The 21,039-nt window shown below is 40.8% G+C and overlaps 1 protein-coding gene across 6 annotated transcripts in view; it reads right to left on the bottom strand.

Moving 5' to 3' along the window:
* The window catches only part of birc6 (baculoviral IAP repeat containing 6), a 116,927-nt gene extending 96,215 nt beyond the window's left edge, over positions 1-20,712 (bottom strand). For 4 of the 6 annotated variants that reach the window (XM_065959846.1, XM_065959850.1, XM_065959848.1 and 1 more), the window contains exons 1-18: positions 20,333-20,712; positions 15,943-16,124; positions 12,142-12,279; positions 9,580-9,773; positions 9,036-9,147; positions 8,663-8,745; positions 8,353-8,578; positions 8,063-8,232; positions 6,965-7,023; positions 5,152-6,834; positions 4,350-4,499; positions 3,990-4,215; positions 2,746-2,906; positions 2,443-2,574; positions 1,852-1,983; positions 1,572-1,738; positions 463-596; positions 74-235 (exon numbers count right to left, since the gene is read on the bottom strand). In XM_065959846.1, coding sequence (XP_065815918.1) covers positions 74-235; positions 463-596; positions 1,572-1,738; positions 1,852-1,983; positions 2,443-2,574; positions 2,746-2,906; positions 3,990-4,215; positions 4,350-4,499; positions 5,152-6,834; positions 6,965-7,023; positions 8,063-8,232; positions 8,353-8,578; positions 8,663-8,745; positions 9,036-9,147; positions 9,580-9,773; positions 12,142-12,279; positions 15,943-16,124; positions 20,333-20,543 — 4,322 coding nt within the window. In that variant the 5' untranslated portion in view covers positions 20,544-20,712. The remainder of the gene's footprint in view (positions 1-73; positions 236-462; positions 597-1,571; positions 1,739-1,851; positions 1,984-2,442; positions 2,575-2,745; positions 2,907-3,989; positions 4,216-4,349; positions 4,500-5,151; positions 6,835-6,964; positions 7,024-8,062; positions 8,233-8,352; positions 8,579-8,662; positions 8,746-9,035; positions 9,148-9,579; positions 9,774-12,141; positions 12,280-15,942; positions 16,125-20,332) is intronic. The other 2 variants (XM_065959849.1, XM_020647827.3) reach the window with 1 other exon arrangement.
* Positions 20,713-21,039: the final 327 nt, after the last annotated feature.

Here is a 21,039-nt window from a genome sequence, read left to right as displayed (position 1 = left end):
TGTCTAAGTGACCATTGTTCCACCTTGATTGATCAATGATGATGTATGAACTGTGCTGATGCTTGGGTCATACCCGCAGGGACCGTTGGAGAAAACCCCAGCCAGCCAGCACAAGATGTCTAGGATGAGGCTTTGTGCATGCTCAGTGGCTGCGCTGCCCTCTGTCCTTCGACACAGCGCGTCCAGCAGCTTCTCGTGGAAGTCCATAAACTGCAGCATAGCACAGCGTTGGACCCTGAAAGGCATCATGAAAAATGTTAAAGACAATCAGGTTGTTATCTAACTTTGGCAATCAGCATGACAGAAAAACCAAGGAAAGACTGTTTTCTGATGAATGTGTGTCCCTAAAAAACGCTAAACCAACCAAATGTTCTGTTTCTGTTTGTTTTACCACAGCCTGTGTACTCTGACTGTTTAGTGTTCATGATGACAGGTTTGATAACGGGGTAAAAGGAATCTGACCGTTCTTTGGGTATTGATGTCTTCTTGAACCTTCTGATTGTGACAGAAACTTCCTGCAGCAGGTCGCATCCTCGCAAGTTCTCGACTTTCTTCGAGGGCGCTGAGCTCTCCGTTTTCACTGAAGAGACCTTGTCCTACATCAAAACACATTCAGATCAACTCATGCAGACTACATACAAAACACAAATAAATGTGACTGTGTAATTGGGTTGTACATTACATTCCTGATCCCAAAAAATTTCCTTCTGTTTATAATCAAGAAAGATGGTATGTGTGTTCAGGACAGAGATCATCAAGTATTTCTCATGATGAAGATGGCTTTATTTTTTAAATTATTCTGACGTGAGTGATTAGTGCAAAAAAAATGTTTTAATGACTTGTCTTTTCTTAAGTTGGTTTCAACATTACCATGAGGTTTTCTCAACCAGGATTTAGTCAAATAAAGCAAATATCTTCAATAGTTTACTTTGTGTTTAGGACATAAAGACCCTTGTGTACGACAGTAAAAAAAAAACCTTCACTGCAGTAATGACACACTGACTGGTGAAATACAAAGAGGAAATTATAACACTAAAAAGACTGTAACTATGACTCAAGGGGAAACTTTCACTGGACACGCTACACATGTCTACATAATTAATAATAACACGTCCTTTGCCTTTCTGTGCTTTCATTTGTTGTGCATTCACTGTAGAGGGTTCAGACACATTTCTTCCAATACATCTCCACGACTTTTCCATGACGTTTTCATGTCTTTTGGGCAAATTATCATGACATCTCTTTTTCCATGACCTCCTTTCATTTATTTCATTTTTTTCGTGTTATTCTTATTTCAGCCTTTTTCCTTCATTAGATAGGACAGCCGAGGAGACAGGAAATGTGAGAGAGTGGGCGGATGACATGCAGCTAAGGGTCGAGGTCGTGACATAACAGATAGGCTGTCCGGCACGCCCATTTCATTTATTTCTGTGAAATGTTCTTATACACTGTCCCTCTTCAAAAATAAGAAATAACATCTATGTGGTAAATGCTTTCAGGCAGACCTCCAAAAAGAAAGACCTGTTGATGTTTAAATTAAAAAAAAATTAAAAAGTAGTGTGACTTTGCACCTTGGAGGCCTGGGCCCGTTGCAGCAGTGTAGACAGCGAGTGGGCTTTGGTGCCCTGAGGTTTGGCACTGGGCATTCTTAACACCGGCCGAGGACTCTCCTCCATGCCCCTGTCACTCACTGCTTTGATGTGAACCAGGAAGGAGCGGTACTTCCCTCCTGCCATGCCTGCACCAGAGAAAGAACCGGTCAGGTGAGAAACACACTTACAACCGCATAAACTCTTCATTATCAGGAATCAGTGAGTGATTTAGCAGAAAACTGGTCAATGTGCCTGTTACCTTTGACCAGCTTGGGGCTGGTGAGGCTAAGCATGCCTGCATGACCAGAGAGGTCCAGCCCACTGGCCAGCCACACTGGACCACACAGGATGTCTTCCTTGTGGTCCTCTAGAAATGGACACAGCATGGAGCCTACAGCAAACAAACGACAAAATATTTTACCCAGGGTAGAGATCAGACATATTTTACATTGTCAGAATGTTTCAAAATAACTTCCCTCTCTAAAGCTTTGCTTAGAGTAGGAATATTAACACATCAATTTTATTTATAAAGGTTTGGTAGATTAAGAACTCAACAGTGAGTTTCAACAATTTACTTCCTTATTGTTGTAAAGAAAATAGGTAAAATTGTCTGCATGGCATGAATTCCAGCAATTAACCTACACAAACTAACCTTTTAAATGAAATGTTTACAGATGCAAACACAGTTCACAAATAAAGAAATATTAGGTCAGTTTATTGGCTTTTTGTTTTTTACACAAGGGTAAAGCCACTAAATGAATATATTTACATTTAATTAATTAAATGCTCTAAGTGAACAGCAGCTGTTTGGAAGACAAATGAAATGTTAGCAACACAGAGCATTCTTTACCTGATGTGTCCTCTATGTCCATAAACTGGATGTCCTCCGAGAAGTCATGCAGCAGAGGCTGGCCGTTCCTCTCTCCATTGGCATGGAGAACGCTGGAGAGGGGGAATGAGATCTGTCTGTCCACTGCAGTCTCTGTTAAAGACATAACAAGCAAATATTCAGACAGATAAAAGCTTCATATTTAGAAATTACATACAATTTACATCTTGAAACCCCAACAAATATGATGTCCCGTATACAAATATACAAGGTACAGAAATGAGAAGCTTTCATGAAAAATCTATCTTAAAGGAGGATCCTCACCGCTGACTTTGCCCAGCCCGGGGGCTTTGTTCTTCAGTAGAGTGACCTGGATCTGAGGAATGTTGACGATGTTGGCATTCAGGACAAATTTGAAGTCTGCGTGGCCCACCATGCAGGACTTGGGCAGCACCAGCTCAAACACATGCTCATCCCAGCTGGAGCTACAGATGGATCACAAGTCACCAACAGCTTAGACGTTTAACTACAGCACTGTACTGTACATGAGTGATTATAGAAGGAGCCTTGACATGGAACTACTTCTCTGGTAAACATCTCAAGAGTATGGTTTCCAAAAATGTTTCCATAATTCGTGTAACTACATGTGGTGCAAAAGATCAAAAATCTCCCTGTTTGTTTGGATCACAGACTTTCATCCTTGAGTATATTGTTTATAGGGACCGACCCAAACATATTTCTAATAAATTCCTTAAAAATTTGAGGACAACAGGCGTAATTTAAATAGCAGTATTTGTTACCACCCAACTAACCACATCAAGATTACAAACACAACAATTTTGTATGAGCTTTGACAATGTTGAACATGTTACATACACACAACGATCATTAAGGCTGCACCTGCAGTGTGTGTTGTGTGAGAGAGAGAAAACAGACAGGGTGCAAGCGTTTCAGGACTTAAGGTTACATTTTTGGCCAAACATAGCACTCTGCACACACATTGTAATGGAGTTTGTTTGGCTGAGTTAACAGATCCAGACTACAGCAGGCTGCAGGATAACTTTACTGACTGTTTTCACGAGCTACCACCAGCTGATACTTGTATACTAAATGTGGATATGGTGAGAGAGAACAGAGAAAAGCTGAAGCGCTATTTGACACAAAGTAACCATATGAAATATCAACCCTTTATGACCCTGTTTTCTGTAAGAAAGTCCACAAAAACCTTGCACTGATATATGTTTGATGGACTGAACTGTCATCCTATTTCTACAGTGGATCTCCATGGCTCTTTTTTCATAATCACATGTGGTGATCGGATTGACTCCGATCTGTTGCACCATTAGTAACTACTGTCCTATTGTTGAGCCACTTAGCCACAATTATATGGAGAAGTACTTCCCTGAGGTCTATAAAAACATCAATACGTGAGAAAAAATTAAATACATATGCATGCCTAGAGGGTGTTACCTGTAAAATCTGACATTAAAAGACCCTGTTCCTGTGCAAGTACTACCTGCTATTTTTTGCCTGAAAATACCAAGACAGTTACAAAGAAAGAAAGCTACCTATCACTCTGAAGCTTCCACGTGCGGGTGTGCTGGGCTGCATCTCCGTGGTGCTGCTGGTGAAGGTGCTGTGGGTGCCGTCGCTGCTGCTGCTCCTGCTGTACCTCCACCCAGCATGGGGGCACTGTGGCTGAGAAGCGGGGGGTCAGTGTCTCGAAGCGCGTCAGCTCCACCAGCGACATCAAGCTCTCTGTGGTCAGCGGTTGATCGACCAGGAGGTCCACTCCTATACAAAGCAGGACAATGTCGAGGCCATCAGATGACCAGCCTCACAGAGAGGCCAGTAAACAGAACACTGGAATAAAATGTCCTCATTTGGTCTGAGGTTAAATGACCAAGGGTTTCTTATGTCAGCTCTACCTGTGATCCCAGGACTAGATGGGTTGGAGGAGGGCTTGGCCCCCTCAAGCAGCAGTTCAGCCCCTTTAGAAAGGGGGCCATCAATAAACATGTCTCCATCATCTATATCATCACAAACACCTCCAATTTGAAGGAAATGAAGTTCTCCACCTTTGGGGGAGAGGAGAAACATAGTCAAAACCTACAGATCATCCTATTACTTTAACTGACCTAAGTTCATTTATATGTAGATATATTTCAAGCACCTGCTACTGCTGAACTAATGCAAATTATGGATGTAATATGCAACATTAAGAAAGCATGTGTTTCACAGCAGGCCTGAAACTACCTCTTAGAAGACAGAGATTTCTTTTGATAATTATTGTTTTAGAGTTTTAAGAATCCAGTGATGACACATTGGACTTTACACTTACACAGTCTTATAATAAATATACATTTAGTATCCTCTATTGGTGGACTAGCTATACATATCTACACAGTAAACATCTTTAGCATTTCTTTAGCAAATTTCTTAATATGTTTGAATAGAAACACTGGAGATATATTCTTTGAATTTCTTATTGTCAACAAATCTTTGAAGAGTTGATACTAAGAAAATATCATGTGTTTATTTTAGCCTGTCTTCTGCTCATCTACTCAGCATAGCTGGGCACAGCTTTACAGATGCAACATAAAATAAGACTTGCCACATATTTTGAACGGAGGTGAGTGGGCCCAGCTAAACATGAGTTCGGAGCATTAACAATAACTGAAAACCTATGTTACAGTCCTACAATACTGGTTTTGTCAAGGATGCACTCACCTTTGGTACAGGCACAAAGGCGGTCAGTCCCAGAGCAATAAGTTACTGAGACAAAGGGGTCCATCTCATCGGAACCCTCCTTTTTAGGTGGCTCCACTTTAGCCATGACCTCCAACGTGGACAGGTCCAGTATCATAATAAACCCTGCCCTTGTGGTCACCACCAGGTGTCCCAGACCAGTTACCTCTACCCGTTTGCTCTCTTTGTGGCCTGAGGCAGAGGTGGAGGGACTGGTGGCGTTAGCACTACTGCTGGTTGTGGCTGCACCACACGCAGTCCCAATTTCAGTTCCAACAGAGCCTACTGGACGTATTCCAAACACAGAGGAGCCGTTCTTTGACACAGAGGGGAGAGTCTCCTCAGAAGCCTCCTCGCCATCATCCTCCCTGCTATCAAGCACATCTGGAGGAAGCAAAATAAGAGAAGTAATTGCATCAGAGGGGTCCCAGATCTGCAGCACTTTGATTGGCTCTTCGTCCAAGGTGACTATACGGGTGGAGTAGTTGAGCTTGTAGAGGGCAAGAAAGCCTCCGCTCCCCCCACTTGGGGTCCTCTGCTGCTGCTGCTGCTGCTGCTGCTGCTGCTGCTGCTGGTCTCCTGGGGGCAGAATGAGGGGCGTCTGAGGTGGTGACCCCCCTGGGTGGTGGCCTTCCACCCCATTTGCCACTGGATGTAGGGGGTCTCCTTTTCGCTGGCTACACAGGGCAGAGTGCAGGCGGTTGAGATTGTTGAGAGCTTCCACTTGGTTTGTAGCGCTGAGAGATTCAGCGCCACAGGGCTGAAGGCCAACAAGGAGGTGCACACCATCCGAGCAGGGTGTGATGGAGTCCACATATAGATTCTCCTCTTCAAGCTGTTTTGGCATCCTCAAGCACTGCACAAGCGCTCCAGGACGGGGCGGGGAAGAGACAGTAGAAGCAGCCAGCGTGCTCCATTTGTCCACGTGTCCATCTAACCCTGCAAGATTAGTTGCTGCATCAGCAAACTGCTGAATATAAGTGATTGGAGGATCCTGAAGAAGGAGCTGCTCATGTGTGTCAAACTCCATCTCTATAATCTGCGGTACAGTAAAGCCCTCCTCATGGAGCCCCTTGCTCATGAGGTTGTTCATTTGAGCAAACACTTGTCCAGAGGACTTGTCATCCACCTCTCTTATACTGTACAACAGAAGGACAGGTATAGTCCTGCGCACCGCTGGCAGAGAGGAGGGGCTTGGAGGATGGGAACCTGTTAGGTTAGAGAAGCCCTGCTCCTGGGTTGCAGTCTGGGGGTTACAGGATTCTATTTCCATGGGACCTTGGTCATGCAGAGGACCAGGATGAAAGGGCTCAGGGCCATGAGTTCTGAGGGGGCCATCTGCAGTCCTGCGTGCTGTAGCAGGGGCTGTGGGTGGGGGTCCAGCCATGGGGGTGCTGGATGGTGAGCGGTAGCTAAGCAGGCCTCCAGCCAGTAGGCAGGGGAAGGGAATGTTGTGGTGGTCAGTGACCTTGTCCTTTGCTTTTGCTTGACTGTGAGACTTTGCTTGGTTCATTGGGGGGTTAGCCCCCAGCTCCTCCAGGTCCTTGACTGTGTCCTCCAGCACGCTGGCCACCACCTCCCACTGGAGCTTCTCTGGTTGTTGAAGAACACTCAATGCCGTCACCCCGAGGTTCACATCCATGCTCTCCCACTGGGACTGCTGGCCTGGAACAGAAGCAAAGGAAAAGGTCTGAGGTTTTTTTTCCTGTCCAATGATGAATAATGCAATGAGCCTGGAAGCTCAACATAGAGAGAAAAAGATATTGTCAACATGACCGAAATATGGTAGTCCTACCTGTTACTGACTCTGATCGGGAATGCTCATCACTGTCGGAATCCTCCAACTGGTCATCACTAGAAGAAAAGAAGTGGTTATAAACTGTGACTACAATCATACATTGAGCTGTGACTCACTCACTCAACAACACACATGAGGCCTAAGGAGTAACAGGGACTGAGTGTCAGTGTCACAGTATGCCACCACCCACACTTTCCACTCATCCAGACTGTTTTTGTTTTTCTTGTGTCAACATCACGTGTCATAATGATGTGATAGAAGAACATATTTTGTAAGCAGGTTTTGGAGCAGTACAGATTATCAGCTGTTATTATCAGCAATATCAACTACTAGATTAACTGGCACCAATTTTGTAATTAACTGTCTTTTTTCTTCATTTTGTTATCCAAATATTGAACAAAGGATTCACACATTCTACATTTTTCTGATGGCATGCAGGCCTAATATGTATGTAAAATACACACTGCATTTATCAGGTATCATGTCATCACTGTTGGCTGTGATTAGGTGCAACAGAAGCAACGTGTCTAAAATTTTCATGCAGCGATGACAGCAAAACATGACTTGGTTATGAGTTCTACAATTCACTTAGCAGACGCTTTTATCCAAAGCGACATACATCAGAGAGTAAGTACAACACAAGCAAGGATCTAGAAAAAAGGGAACAGTGTTAGTAAGAGCAAGAGAGTTCATCTCTAATAGTCTGTGTTACAGTTACAGCTTCAGGTTACCCCAGCATGAAGATACTGCATAAAAAACATCAAGTATTTAATGATTTACTGTATGTATGAGTAGAGGAAGCGAAAAACTCAAACAAACAAACCTTTGTTCTAAGGCTGACACGCGAAACAATTCAATCATTATGAAACAAAAGAATCATTTTCATATTAACAGAATGTGTCAAATTGATCATTTATTCTGCAAACGCCATGAAATTGGCCTAATATGCAGTGAGCAACAACAATATTTTTATGGCAACAACAAAACCCCTACACTCCTACTCACTGACACAATGACCTGTTCCCTGTACATTATCCTTTACATGTATATGCTCTATGTAAATGCATGCGTGTGCTCAGCTGTGTTTGTTTTCACCTGTCTCCCTCCAACTTGGGCAGGTCCGAGCAGGAGGATGTCTCCTCAAGCCAAGCTAGAGTTGGTCTCCGAGATTCTGTCAGCGCCTGCTGGCTCTGCACACCCCCGCACAGGATCAGCTGCCTCAGGATGGCCGGGTCGTACGGATTGATGTCAAACTTTAAATGCACCTGTTGGGTACACAATGACATACTATTAAATATGTGTTCAATGCTAAAATTGACTGCATCTTTTAGATTGAAACACAAGACAAAATAGTGTCTCATGCATTCAGATTTTGATTCTTTGACCTTCATCATTTTGGAGACATCCCATATGCAGATCTTGCCCCTCTTTGTGGCAGCAGCCAGGAACTGCGGGCAACTGCCGAAACCATAGCAGGCAATCTTGTCCGAACTGTCGGGGCTGTTGGGAAACTGGGCGGGACTGGTTGCCAGCGTCACTGACAGGGGCACATTCTGTGTGTGCTCTCCCTTCACGAATGGACAGTTGGGAGAATGTCGCTCGTGTTCGGACCTGGAGGAGGTGATTGAGAAAGGTTTGGTATCAGTGATATGACATTCTTGTAAAACATTTACATAGAAAATGATCTGAACTCACCACGGTTCATCTGTAGGTTCCCAACAGACCAGGCACACGCTGCAGGTGAAACACATGGCTCTGTCGTCTCCTGTGGAGGCGGGCTGTGAAAAAAGAGACATGATCTATAAGGCAAACATTGACACAGCTTCGATCTCTAGTCTAGTTTTGACCTAAAGAATCCTGGAGTTTCAGTAGCAAATTGAAAAATACCACAAATAAAAGCATCAATATTACACCTTAAGCTGCATTATTAACGTTATTTTTTAAATGAAAATCTTGCACTAATACAGCAAATCAGATTGCTCTACCACACAGGCAAATACATCTTTGACCTCATGCAAACATTAAAAAGTGTTTTAGATAGTAAACAGTTTATCCTTGCAGAACCTACCTGATGGTAAAAGCCTGCTTGAGCCATGGGATCAGGCTGAGCCCACCTGTACCCAGCATGTGGCCACGATGTGAATGTCTCCCTCCTATTGGCCTCACTGTACATTAAAGACCTGCAGAGAAATCCACATTTAGAAACATGCCTGAAACATGTAAGCTGTGTTTTTTTGCATTAAACTTTTATCACATTTTTAAATATATTTCCAAAACCATAATCCTGGTAAGTTATTTAAATGCATCTGCAGTATTTCATGTTGGGAGTAAATAATATAACAAAGAGTAAAATCTTTTACCTGCTCTTTTGTAAAGGGTCTTGATATGACATTTGTTATGAATTGGCACTATACTAATAAAGATTGAATGATTTACATATTTTATCTGGACCGACAGCTGTAAAGAAATACATCGCAGATCAGCAACTGGCGGCCCACAGGCCACATCTGCCCCCAACATGACATAGCATTCACACGTGTAAACATGTAACCTATGTACAACCTCCCAAGTATGATTAGGATACAGTAGAATTTGTTTCCCTTCTTGCTCACCTATCTACGGAGCGACCAGGTCCCACCCCAAGCTCAGGCCGTGCGCTTGACAAGAGGTAGGAGAGCCTGTCCATGATGGATGAGGCCACAGACAAGGCAGCTACGTTCTGGTTGATCTTCTTCAGCTCATTGACAATGGCGCTGGCCACCAGCTTCAGCACTTGGTGGGGAAGATGGAAGGTTACCGTTGCCCACTGAAAAAAGAAAGCAAAAGTAAAGGGTCACAGAGAGAAAGAAAAAAGTAGATTTGAAAGAGAGAGTACCACATTTCAACAGTCTACTTTCTGCAGCAGGTTAAGCAATTTTCAAACATGCACTCCTGAAAAGAATACAAAAAAATGTGAAGATAGGCTGGTCCTGTAATCCTCCTGAGTTGCTAGTGGATAAAATGACAAAGCCAGACACTATCACTGAAGTTTTTTTTTTTTTTTGTCATAAAGACAAAAGGTGCAATGGCAGTGATTCCCCTACCATTATATTAGGGGCAAGCCCCACCCCCCTTGCTGGTCAAGTTCATGTTATTTTGTATATAGCCAGATCACAACAGAAGTCATAAGGATACCTTTCCTATAGAACAAGTCTATACCTCGTGTCCTTTCATTTAACAAACTAAATGGCCTTATGTTATACATGTTATTTACACGACGGCATGTAATTTCTGTCTCTACATGGTCGCGCGTTTACAATTCTCCTCTGCTCTCTGTGTCGTGGACAGCAGAGTTTCGTCCCACGCAAGCACACCAAGCCAAGGAAATGTACCGTTCCTGAGCACGGCACGGAGCGGTCACACTGGCCAAACGAACTGGACTTTAGGGTTGCAGCGTGCTTGGGCACAGTACGGATGGCCAGTGTGACCGCGCCCTAAGAGGCAAGGTGGTATTGAAGGAGTTTTGTTGCAGAGGTAACAGTGCTAGATAGCAATGCCAGCGGGAAGACAGGGACTCCTCCCTCCTTACAGAATGAAGACATACGTCTTCTGATTGTAAAGAAATCACTCAAAGGGGGGCACTGATGGCGCAGTGGTTAGGGCATGTGCCCCATGTATGGAGGCTCCTTACCCGCATGTCATTCCCCACTCTCTCTCACTCAAAGGGATAACTACTCCTTTAGATAGAACATTTTCCCCCTTTTTTTCCATTGTTTGTTCTAAGCAAGGCTTGACAGTTACTTGGCTACACAAAAATTTAATGAAAATGTATCTGACTCACAGAATGTAGACTGGGTGTAAACGCCAGCCATTGATGGCTGTTTATAGACAGTTATGTTCTACTTGTGCTGTCTGCATGTAAATGTTTCAGTTAAGTAAGCCTCATAGTTAGCCTACTGCTAAGCGGCAACCTCTGGTCTTTAAAAATTGAGCCAATGTGGAGCAGCAACATAATGTATTTCTACAAGTGTACACTTAAGGGTGGTTGCAAAAGCCCTTGAAGTCCATTCAAAACTGGGATTAAAATATCAATGGTTGTCATCACTCCTTCCTTGTTATATACAGTCTATATATAATGAGAACTGAGTATGTTCATTCACCATTAAGTCAGGCCGATAACCGGCAGCCTTACTTTTTATACATTTTGTGAAGTTGTGTGGTGTTATTTCATTGGATACTTTGCCATTTAAATGTACTCTTCACTACATACTAATGTTCCAACAAAACAGATTCCCCTAGTACCTAGTTTGGTTGTACTGGCACGATTATCTGCTAAATTCAAAAGGAACCACCGCCAGACTCCCTGACATGAACTTTCCATAGTTACTAGCAAAGGTAATAAGAGGCTGATGGGATGTGATGCTGATCCGGAGTTGCATGATTTTCCAAATACAGACTGATTGTAAGAGTATAGAAAAGTCAGTTATGACCTAGGAATGCTACAATTTAATGGTAAAAGGTTTTGAGAATATATATGTTTCCCTGTTATTTAATTGACAAATGTTTTTAATTTAACAAAAAAAAGGTAGAGTAGCATTAGGCCTTCTAAAACACAGTGGTAAAACTGATTAAGAAATATTTTATGTTAAAACACCGGTTAGTCAAACAGCAGACCCCAACATGAACCTGAACAAACACCATGTCAAACAGCCTGGAAATTACAATAAAGCTAAATCAGCAGTTCAGAGTCAAAAATAATTAAAACATAAGCATTACAAAACATCTAATTTCTGGCGGTTGGTGCACTGGATTGCAACAGATTATGAAGGTGTTCATTTTATTGGCTTATTAGCTTCTCTAAGAAGCTTTAGGTCTAACAAAGCTCCTCAGCAAAAGACCATACAATGAATTCTGCTCTTCTTTTCCTTTGAGAAAAGCTGCAGAACTGAAGGAGAACACAAACGCGACTCTTAATTACTACAAATTACTCTGACGTTCTGTGAATTGCCCTGGAGCCGTGGCGCATTCTCTTTTTTGACTGGCTTCTCTCACGTTATCCTCACTCATGATATTCCACGTGCTGAAACATAAGTCATTACTATTATTCAGCAAATGGCCAAAAACCCTTTAATGCCACTGTCACACTGTCTGAACACAAAGATCAGGCCTTTATTAAGCAAGGATGTAAGACTAACCTTGGCCACTTTGTGATTGGCTGCCGTCTCGTGTGAGGTATTCTTCAGGCCTTCTTTGAGCTGGTTGATGAAGAGTTCATAGCCCTCTGTGTTGGACACATCGATCTTTTCCTGACAGGCTGACAACATCTGTTGGGCCTGGAAACAAACACATACACATATTAGATATATTTATAACTTCCAGAGTCAGGTGTTGGTAAGATGCTCATGCAAAATGGTTTCAAAATAGTAGGTGGATGCAGAATACTATGAGTCCAGCCACTCATTAACTTCATAAGAGGCATCTCCCTTCACTCCAAATTAAGGGTCGACTGATTATCAGTCTGGCTGATATTTGGCATTTAGCCAATTATCTGCATCAGAGTTGGATTTTACCAATCACTGATAAAATTAATGAATTAAAAAATGCTCTACTTTGGCTCCGCTGCTGGGTCTGTTTTCACTCCACACTTTGTCTCACCAAATGCCCCGCCCACAACACAGTCTGATTGATGAGAGGTCACATGAGTAATAGCCAAACAACGCTGAAGCCTGGGTGCCACTGACATGCACTAAGAGGAGAGCAGCCTGGAGTAGGAGGAGAGTATCCGGTTAAATATTTAAATTAAGTCTTGTGTTGGATTTGTACAATTCCAAATTCTACATTTTGACAGAAAGATTTTCAATTTTACTATAAATGCATATTATCTGTCTCACAAACTAGTCATAATCTGTATCTGTCTCAGCACTGAAAAAACAAAATTGGTCTACCCCTACTCCAAATGATCTATTGTATTAATTCACCTGTAGTGTTTGGATGTGAGACACAAGGAATAAGTCTTTGATCCAGAACTCCAAATTCACTTTTTCCTCATTGTCCCAGCCTAAACAACTATTGTCCCAAATTGAAGTTCAGCTTTTTCAATTTAAATATTTTACATGATTTAATAAGTTGTCTGGCCATGGAGGTTCTGCTAGCTGTTCCTACACTTGAATTAGATTTTCATTATTCATTACAGCATTAGGGTCAGTTGCACTTTTTATTTCTGTTTGGTTTATAAAGAAATAATGGAAGAATTTTGGTTTTACATTCAGTTGGGTTTGTTTTGAAAAGTGTATATATAATTTAAAATCCAGTCACTATTAGGTAAATATCTAATTAAGATTGTTGTTGTGAAACATACAAGCAGTACTGAAAGAGTGTATCTGCATGTGATCATGTAACCACAAAATCAAGACAGCAAATGCCAGAAGGTCAGCCCCACCCAGCAACCTGTCTTTTCTGTTAACAAACGAAGGTACGTTCATATTTACGATTTCAACAGTAAGCTTTGAAAATCTTTGTTTCATATCTAACAAAAGTGTGAAGGTTAGGGTTACACTTTACAATTATTAATTATAAAAACATATGCTATCATCCCCATGCTTTCATAACAAACAGGATATTATTCAAACTGGCGGCACAATAAAAACAGAAATTGAGATAAATATTGAAATTGTAAAATATGCAAAGTAAATGTTGTTTGTTTTATTAGCCATTGAATCCAGCACATAACAAACTGAGCCAGTCCCTCTTTGCTTACTTTATACTAAAGTCTTTATTGTGGTTCCCAAACTTTTTTGGCTTGTTACCCCACTTTGACTTTACAAAACTCTGGTGACCCCAGGCATCCAAAACACATACAGCTTCTAGCTCAAATGTATTTGATTTAAATCATGTAATGGTTTTTAATGTAGCACATCTCGGCTACATTGTGTAAATTATTGTGGGATGACATTTCTGCACAATGGATGGCAAACGACAGAAACTCTGCAAGTTTCTTGTTTTGGTCTGTGTTTAACATATTTCAATATACAATATCATTTGTCTTAATCATTAAATATACATTTCAGGCAACCCGATTTGAATTCCATGTAACCATGGCAACCTTGCCTGCTATACTATATGATTAGGGATCTGTGCATGGAGTTAAAAAGCAAAAGCAAACTGTGTGGCTAATCAACATTGTCAGGAAATGATTTGAAGAAATAAAAACATGATTATACTGGAGGTGGGGACTTTCATGTCACTACTACACACTATGCTTTATGGATATTGCCCTAAGGAAAACCATATAATTGTACAGAGTCAAATTGAAAAACGTATTCTATCCAAAGTAAAAGCCTGTGATAATGTGAGGACAGATCCTGGAGCAAGGTCACAGAGAGCAGTGATGATGAAGGGCAAGGAAGAAAATTATGCTTCCAACTGATCTGCTGTGCTAAAAGACGCTCAGCTTAATACAGTCAGGTCAAATGGAAGGAAAACATAATTGTGCAAAGTGATTAATGGCAACAAAAGAAACAAAGCCACTGAATTAAATAATTAACCCCAGACAGGATGATTAATAAGTCTCCTCCCACTGACCCTGGCTGACTCAGCAGCTTTCTTCACTTAGACAAGATAAGCACTTATAGAATGAATATATGATCGATCCTTACTTACCACTATAGCCAAATTCAAGAGCTGATTGTGAGATTCTTTCTCAGGGCGGCTGATCTCTGCAAATTTGCATTGAATGCTGTTTGGCTAAACAAGTTACAGCACTGTGTGTCACTTATATGTGCACCTCACACTGATTGCTACTGTGGTTAGATCACTGCAGGTGTCTAATACACTCCAAAATACCTGCTGCAACCCACCTGTTATTAATCAGAGTTTTTAATTTTACACAGTGATATGACTGCAATCCGTGCTTCATGACGACACACAAACTCATCGAGGCGGCAGGTGAACAAGTATGCAGGTGAATGCAAGTTACAGCCTTTACGTATTTTCTTTCATAAATAAAAATAATAACTAATAATAGTATTTATTTATTTATGAATTAGTTGGAGTCCTCCTCTCCATCTTCCAAGTCCACATGTAGTAAATGCTATATTACAAGTCCCAGTCAACAGTGCACATTTCAAGTCAAGTAACAAGTTCTAAAAAATCCGGGCTCTAGTAGGACTAGAGTGCAAGTCTGGGACTCAAGTACTAGAACACTGCGTTAGTGTCGAATTAAAATGAATTTTAAATTCAGACTACATGACTTTTCTAAAAGTAAGAAAACACTCAAGAGAAAACTCAAAATGTGTTTGACCGACCGGTAATTCATGTGCAGACTAACGTGGGTGATGACATTCAATTATTGAGTTCACTAATTAAGCACATTCCTTTTGGAATGGATGGATGTTTAAAATTGCAAATTCCCAATTTTCAGGTAATGTGGAGGTGCTACCAAATGTAAGTTTCAGTGAAAATACTAAAACTAAATAAACTCAAATTTGACCAAGAAAGCAATGGAGCTGTGACTGTTCTTTACTCGTCACATGGTAATGATGATGATAGATGATTATCCTCTGTACTTTTGAACATCTCTCTTTATGAATGTCTGCATTTGTGTGTATCTGATTGTCTCTTTCTGTTAAAAAGGAACTTCTGCTGAGCACTGTCATTTCATAATCTTAATATTACTCCTCTAGTCATCAGTTTGAAATTGTAAAGAGTAGAAAAAGCTAGTGTGATTCTTAAATTACAAGGGAAAAGTTAAACAAAGGATTGACACCTGCTCAATGACTATGGTCGAAGGATTTAACCAGGATTTCATATGCTCTGACTGAGCTAGTTATTCCGACCAAGGGTTAATATTCTGACTGTGGAACAAAAGGCTCAGTGTACACACACCTATCAAGGCTAAACAACAACTGGCATCAGATATCAGGTGACAGCAACAATCTCTGAAAGATGCCTCCTGGTTCCTCTCTGAATAGTAAAGAAAATGTGCAGGCCTGACTTACCTCTGTGACCGGCAGCTCCAGCTGAACCATGTCCTCAGGCTTGGCCACTGGAGGCTGCAGGGCTGTGTCCAGGAGCAGGATGCCGTTCAGGTCCTTCCGGCATCCCACTGCATAGTCATCCACAAAAAGCACCTTGTCCACTGCGGGAAAGTACTGACACCTGACACGGCCTCCAGGTTTGGCTGTTACAAAAACAGAGGACAGCACACAGGGTCAGGGGAATTTGAAGGAGAAATGCTGGAAGCCATGTTTAAAGGTAATACCTGGAATTTTCTCTGGTAGAGTGTAAGTACAACAAAGGAAAACCTCTTTTAGTCCAACATTTCTTCAAATAAGTCTGACTTGCCACCATTTACGTGGATAAACATCAGTTACTCTTCAAACTAGAAAGCTGGTCAGACTTATTACTTCATGATGAAAAGAAAGTCAAGAGATACTGCTCTTTTTCTAAAGCAGAACTAGAACAGATATATTTAACAGAAGTAGATGTTCCTTTTGCTGTGTTTCAGGCATGTTAGGATGTAGATAAGTTCTGAAACAGTGTTTTAAACACTTCTTAATTACTTGATTAAAGACTGTAACCATTTAAAACTGGCTGTATGCTTCTTAACTGCAGTGTTTGAATCAAAGGAATGTGTGTCACACCTTGCAGGTGATCAGACAACATAATGCAAACCAATTTTTGCATATTTTGGGTTGTTTGTTGTATGTGCACACTTAAGTTATTTTAAGCAGGGCTTGATAAAGTCATTATATGGGTCACATGTCCCTCAGCCCACACAACAGGTGAGGCTGAATTTAACCCCATACTTAAGTTCAACAAAAAAAACTTTTTTCGTGTGTAGTTGTGGTTCCTTGTTTGAATTGCAGGAGAAGGATCTTCTTTTGTCTTTCTTTTAAAGATGTACCTATATGTGTTTATCATTAATCGCTGACACCTGTTTTAAATCTATGCAATCACTCTAATTCTAAAGTGTGATAGTATGGAAAAGTACCAAAGCTTTAAAAAAGTGAAGATCTGTAGTCATATTTTTAACCAAAAGCTGCTGCAAGCGAAACAGAGCACTGTCTCAAACACAGAAATACCTTCGAAAAATATTTGTTCAATATATATATAAAGTGCATAAGTTTTCATGAGAAGCATTTTATTCAAATTAAAAACAAGAAATAATCACATACTGCCTGCATAGGACTAGTATTCCTGTTGCCGTGGTGTCAGAAAAGCTGCCACTATCACTTGATTTTTACTAGAAATGTAATGAAGTTTAAATATCAGGTATTGTGACAACCTTACAGAAGTCTTAAATTCTATATTTTATATAAAGTTTTCCTGATTTTTCTGGCCAAAACTCACTTAGTTTTATATTCTTACTTTTTCTATTTTATTAAGTATAAAGTCAAATAATTTATTTAATTGTGGTGTGGGAAAACATCATGCATGTTAGAATCACTATAATTAATTTCTATAATTCTGTTCTCAACACAAATCTTCCAAGAATCTATTTTACCAGTTGAGCACAAAAACAATCTCCTGACATTCTCACTCGAGAACCCTTTAAACCTTTCATGGTACACTGATGCAGCAAGGGGTGTGTCGATCCTGGCAAGTCAGTCTTTGTTAGTGTTCTTCATCCTGGGATGTTGTCAGATATCTGGATTTTTTTTAAACATTGGAATAAACTATATTACTGCTTGCTGTATCTCACTACATAATATATTATTTTGTAACCCCTGGACTGTGATAAGCACACTATGGCCAGTTTCTTTTCAATACACAGCGATACAATAATGTGTCTGTACTGTATAGCATGAGGCTAAACTTTGAGAGTTGTGTGAAAACTGTTTTTTTTTTTGTTTGTTTTTTTTTTAAAAAGGTGTTCCCATAAAACACTATTCAAACAATTTTAATGGAAATTCACTATATAAATGCAACAGTCAGTTATTGAATGTAAACTGCACTTCATGGCTCTCAAAACCTCACATGGTCAGCCAAAAAAAAGATACTCTGCATATATGACGTCAGATTTCTTAGTAGTAGTAGCAATGTCCCTGAAAAGCTTGGGGATGGTCACACTGCCCTTATTATGATTTACTTTACAGCAAACAGTGATCTTATTAGAGGAAATCTATGTAACCTGTCTTTATATTCACTATGTTGGTTCAATACAGATTTAAAAAGGTATATTTGACGATACATGTTTCATCTAGAGGATTGCCTTTAAATTACAATGTGTGTTTATTAAGTCAGCATCTGTGCCTCATCCACATGGCAAATTACACAAGGCCATACAGTCCAACAACTAAATATGCAAAACTTAGTTTATTGGTCTTAAAATTACATGTATGTAATTGTTGTTAGTGAGACAATAACAATGTGTTCTTTATGTTGAAATTACAATGATTGACAATTTCTCTGCATTTAATAGTTGTTTGAGTGGAAAACTGATAAACTGGTTTCCCTTTACCCCCTTTAAGAGTCAAACTTTCGACTTGTGAAAGCTTTCCATCTGTCAGTTGATTTTGGAGCAGGAACAAGGTTAAGTGTAGTGAGGAGTAAAATACATATTATTTTTTTTCACAGGGAAAAGTCTTCAAAATACTAAAATATATTTTACCATACAAATCTTTTAACCATCCTAACATTATGTCAGACTTTTACATTCTTTCTTTAGTTCGGTCTTTCTTTAAGAGGCCCAGCACAGTGGGCAGTAATAGGCAGCAATGTGCCAAACTTCACACTCTTTTGGATCTGGACAGATCTGGATATGACATACCCGTCCAAGTCAAGAATATAAGACTAGGCTGCAAAAAATATATGTATCCATTATTATCAACTGACATCTGTCTGACGAACAAACCTAATAGACATAACCATAACTTGAAAACAAAAGCCTCTACTAAAAAATATCTGAAATTTAAAGTAAACATGAAGCAAGCAAACTGAGGATCCAACAGCTCGGTGAGACTGAATATCCCTTTTGAGTACACATGGTATAGTTTCACTTTAATAATCACTTTGATAACATATGCCTCCCATGGTTGCTTTCTGTTTTCAAAGTCAAAAATTGGCAGCATAAACAAAGTAATCTAAAACAGTTCTTCATAAGCTGCAGACTTTTAAACACTTTGACCAGTCCAAACAAAAGTTCAATAGTTGAGTGTTTATAAGAGCTACCCTTGTGTAAGACTATTGTGTACATTCAACATTAAAAAACTATGACTATCACTAGGGCGCAGATGACCTAGCGGTTAGGTCACACCTCATGTAAGGAGGCTATAGTCCTCCAAAGGGGCAGCCTGGGTTCAAGTCTGACCAGTCGCTTCTTTTCCATGTGTAATTCTCTTCTCTCCCAATTCCCTAGTCTATCCACTTTCTTATGTAAATAAGGGCAAAAAAGCCCCCCAAAAAATGTCTATAGAGCCAGCTCTGGAGATACTATTCTCTTTACAATATTTCTCCTCCATAAACATTAACATCCTACAGTGGATTGGCATGATGTAAGATGTAAACAAATGGTAGCTGTAGTGTAGACCATTCTTCAGAGTACAATCACATCAACTGTGTCCATGAGTTTCGGATGTAAACACAGCAGAGAGCAATGTTCAGTGTTGTGGTATCCAAGTGACTGTGGAGTACAGTCTGACAAACTCATTTGTAAATATTGCGGACACTTGCATGTCCTGTCAGCACATTGTAACAGGACATTGTGTGCTGAAATGCAACACCAACAAGACAAGTGGTAACTTAGAATTGTTACTACAGTGAAATAGCCAAATTACCCCAAACCCCCCTTCCATATTTCCAATCCACCAACTGAACAGCATCAATTCAGTTTACTGTCAGCATTACACCAATGTCCCTCACTAACTGACAGTGCGCACTATAGGCTGTAAAGTTAAGCAGCTAAAGAACCGCAAGCTAGCTTACATGCTATTAAGTAAGTAATTCAAAATGACACTGTTACTACCTTAAGTTCCTAGATCAAAATGGATTTGCTACTCCATGTTGTCAAATATGAGCTACCCATCTAACGACACATCGTGACTGACCACTCGAGTGACAGAAACTGACAGGGAAGGCTGCCCCGCTAACTAGCCTTGTGCTAAGTTGACTAGCCAGCGACTAGCTTGCATGGTAGATATGTCATGTTGCAAATGGTGTGAAACAGTGGCAAAGATTTGTGTTCAAGAAGCACTTATGTAAGTTAACATTTCACCATAAAAGATCCTGCTCCAAAGACCGTGTACTTAAACGTAAAAGGAAGCATGTAGCCAAATGATTTAAGCAGGCCCACATGCTAACGTTAGCGAGCTGAGGTTACATCTCATCCTGTGTCGTGTTTGTGTCTGTTGACAATCAGAGGCTGGTTTGGTGTCAGTGCTTGTTTACCGTGCAACGCTGAAGCCTGGAGAATAGCCCCCGAAGTGCCGTCAATTACTTTGATACTGCCGCGACTGGTAACGGCCAGGATAGCGTTGAGGGCCGGGTGGTAGGAAAGGCTTCGCAGGCCCTCCTCGTCACAGCGCAGGCAGCCGTCTCTCAGTACAATCCAGTCCGAGGAGGTGGACGAGCCGGAGGCCGGCGAGGCCGCGGCCGCCATCTTTCCTTATTTTCTCCCTTCCTTTCCCTTCTGAGGTTTCTAAAGATCAGACGATACACGTAATACTGCTAAATCTATAAGACTGACTCCGAACTATCTCTCCCTGCCACTGCTGACTCCTTCTGCGGCTTCTTCTCCTCCGCCCGTTACCGCAACAGTGGCTATTCACCATCAGCGCTGAGGAACTCCAGGCTCTGCTTTCTGTCAGTTGGACGTTGGTTGCACGGCGCTAGCGTATCTCTATGTCAAGTCCCGCGATAACTCCGACGTTGAACGAGAGCTACGGATGGACAAAATGACAGGAACACCAAAATAAGTGTTTTGCAACAAAAAATAATTACATTCTGCAACGGCACTCTTAAGTTTTCTTAAAGCAGTTGTGTACACTGTTAACTATGGATTATGTCCCATTTATTTACCAGTTTTTATTTATTTATTCACGCATTTAATTATGTATTTATTTATTCATTATTTTATTTATTTATTCCAGTATTTA

This window comes from Labrus bergylta, chromosome 10 (assembly GCF_963930695.1).
Source record: "Labrus bergylta chromosome 10, fLabBer1.1, whole genome shotgun sequence".
In the NCBI taxonomy this organism is placed as follows: Eukaryota; Metazoa; Chordata; class Actinopteri; order Labriformes; family Labridae; genus Labrus; species Labrus bergylta.
This window is presented reverse-complemented; position numbering and strand designations above follow the sequence as displayed.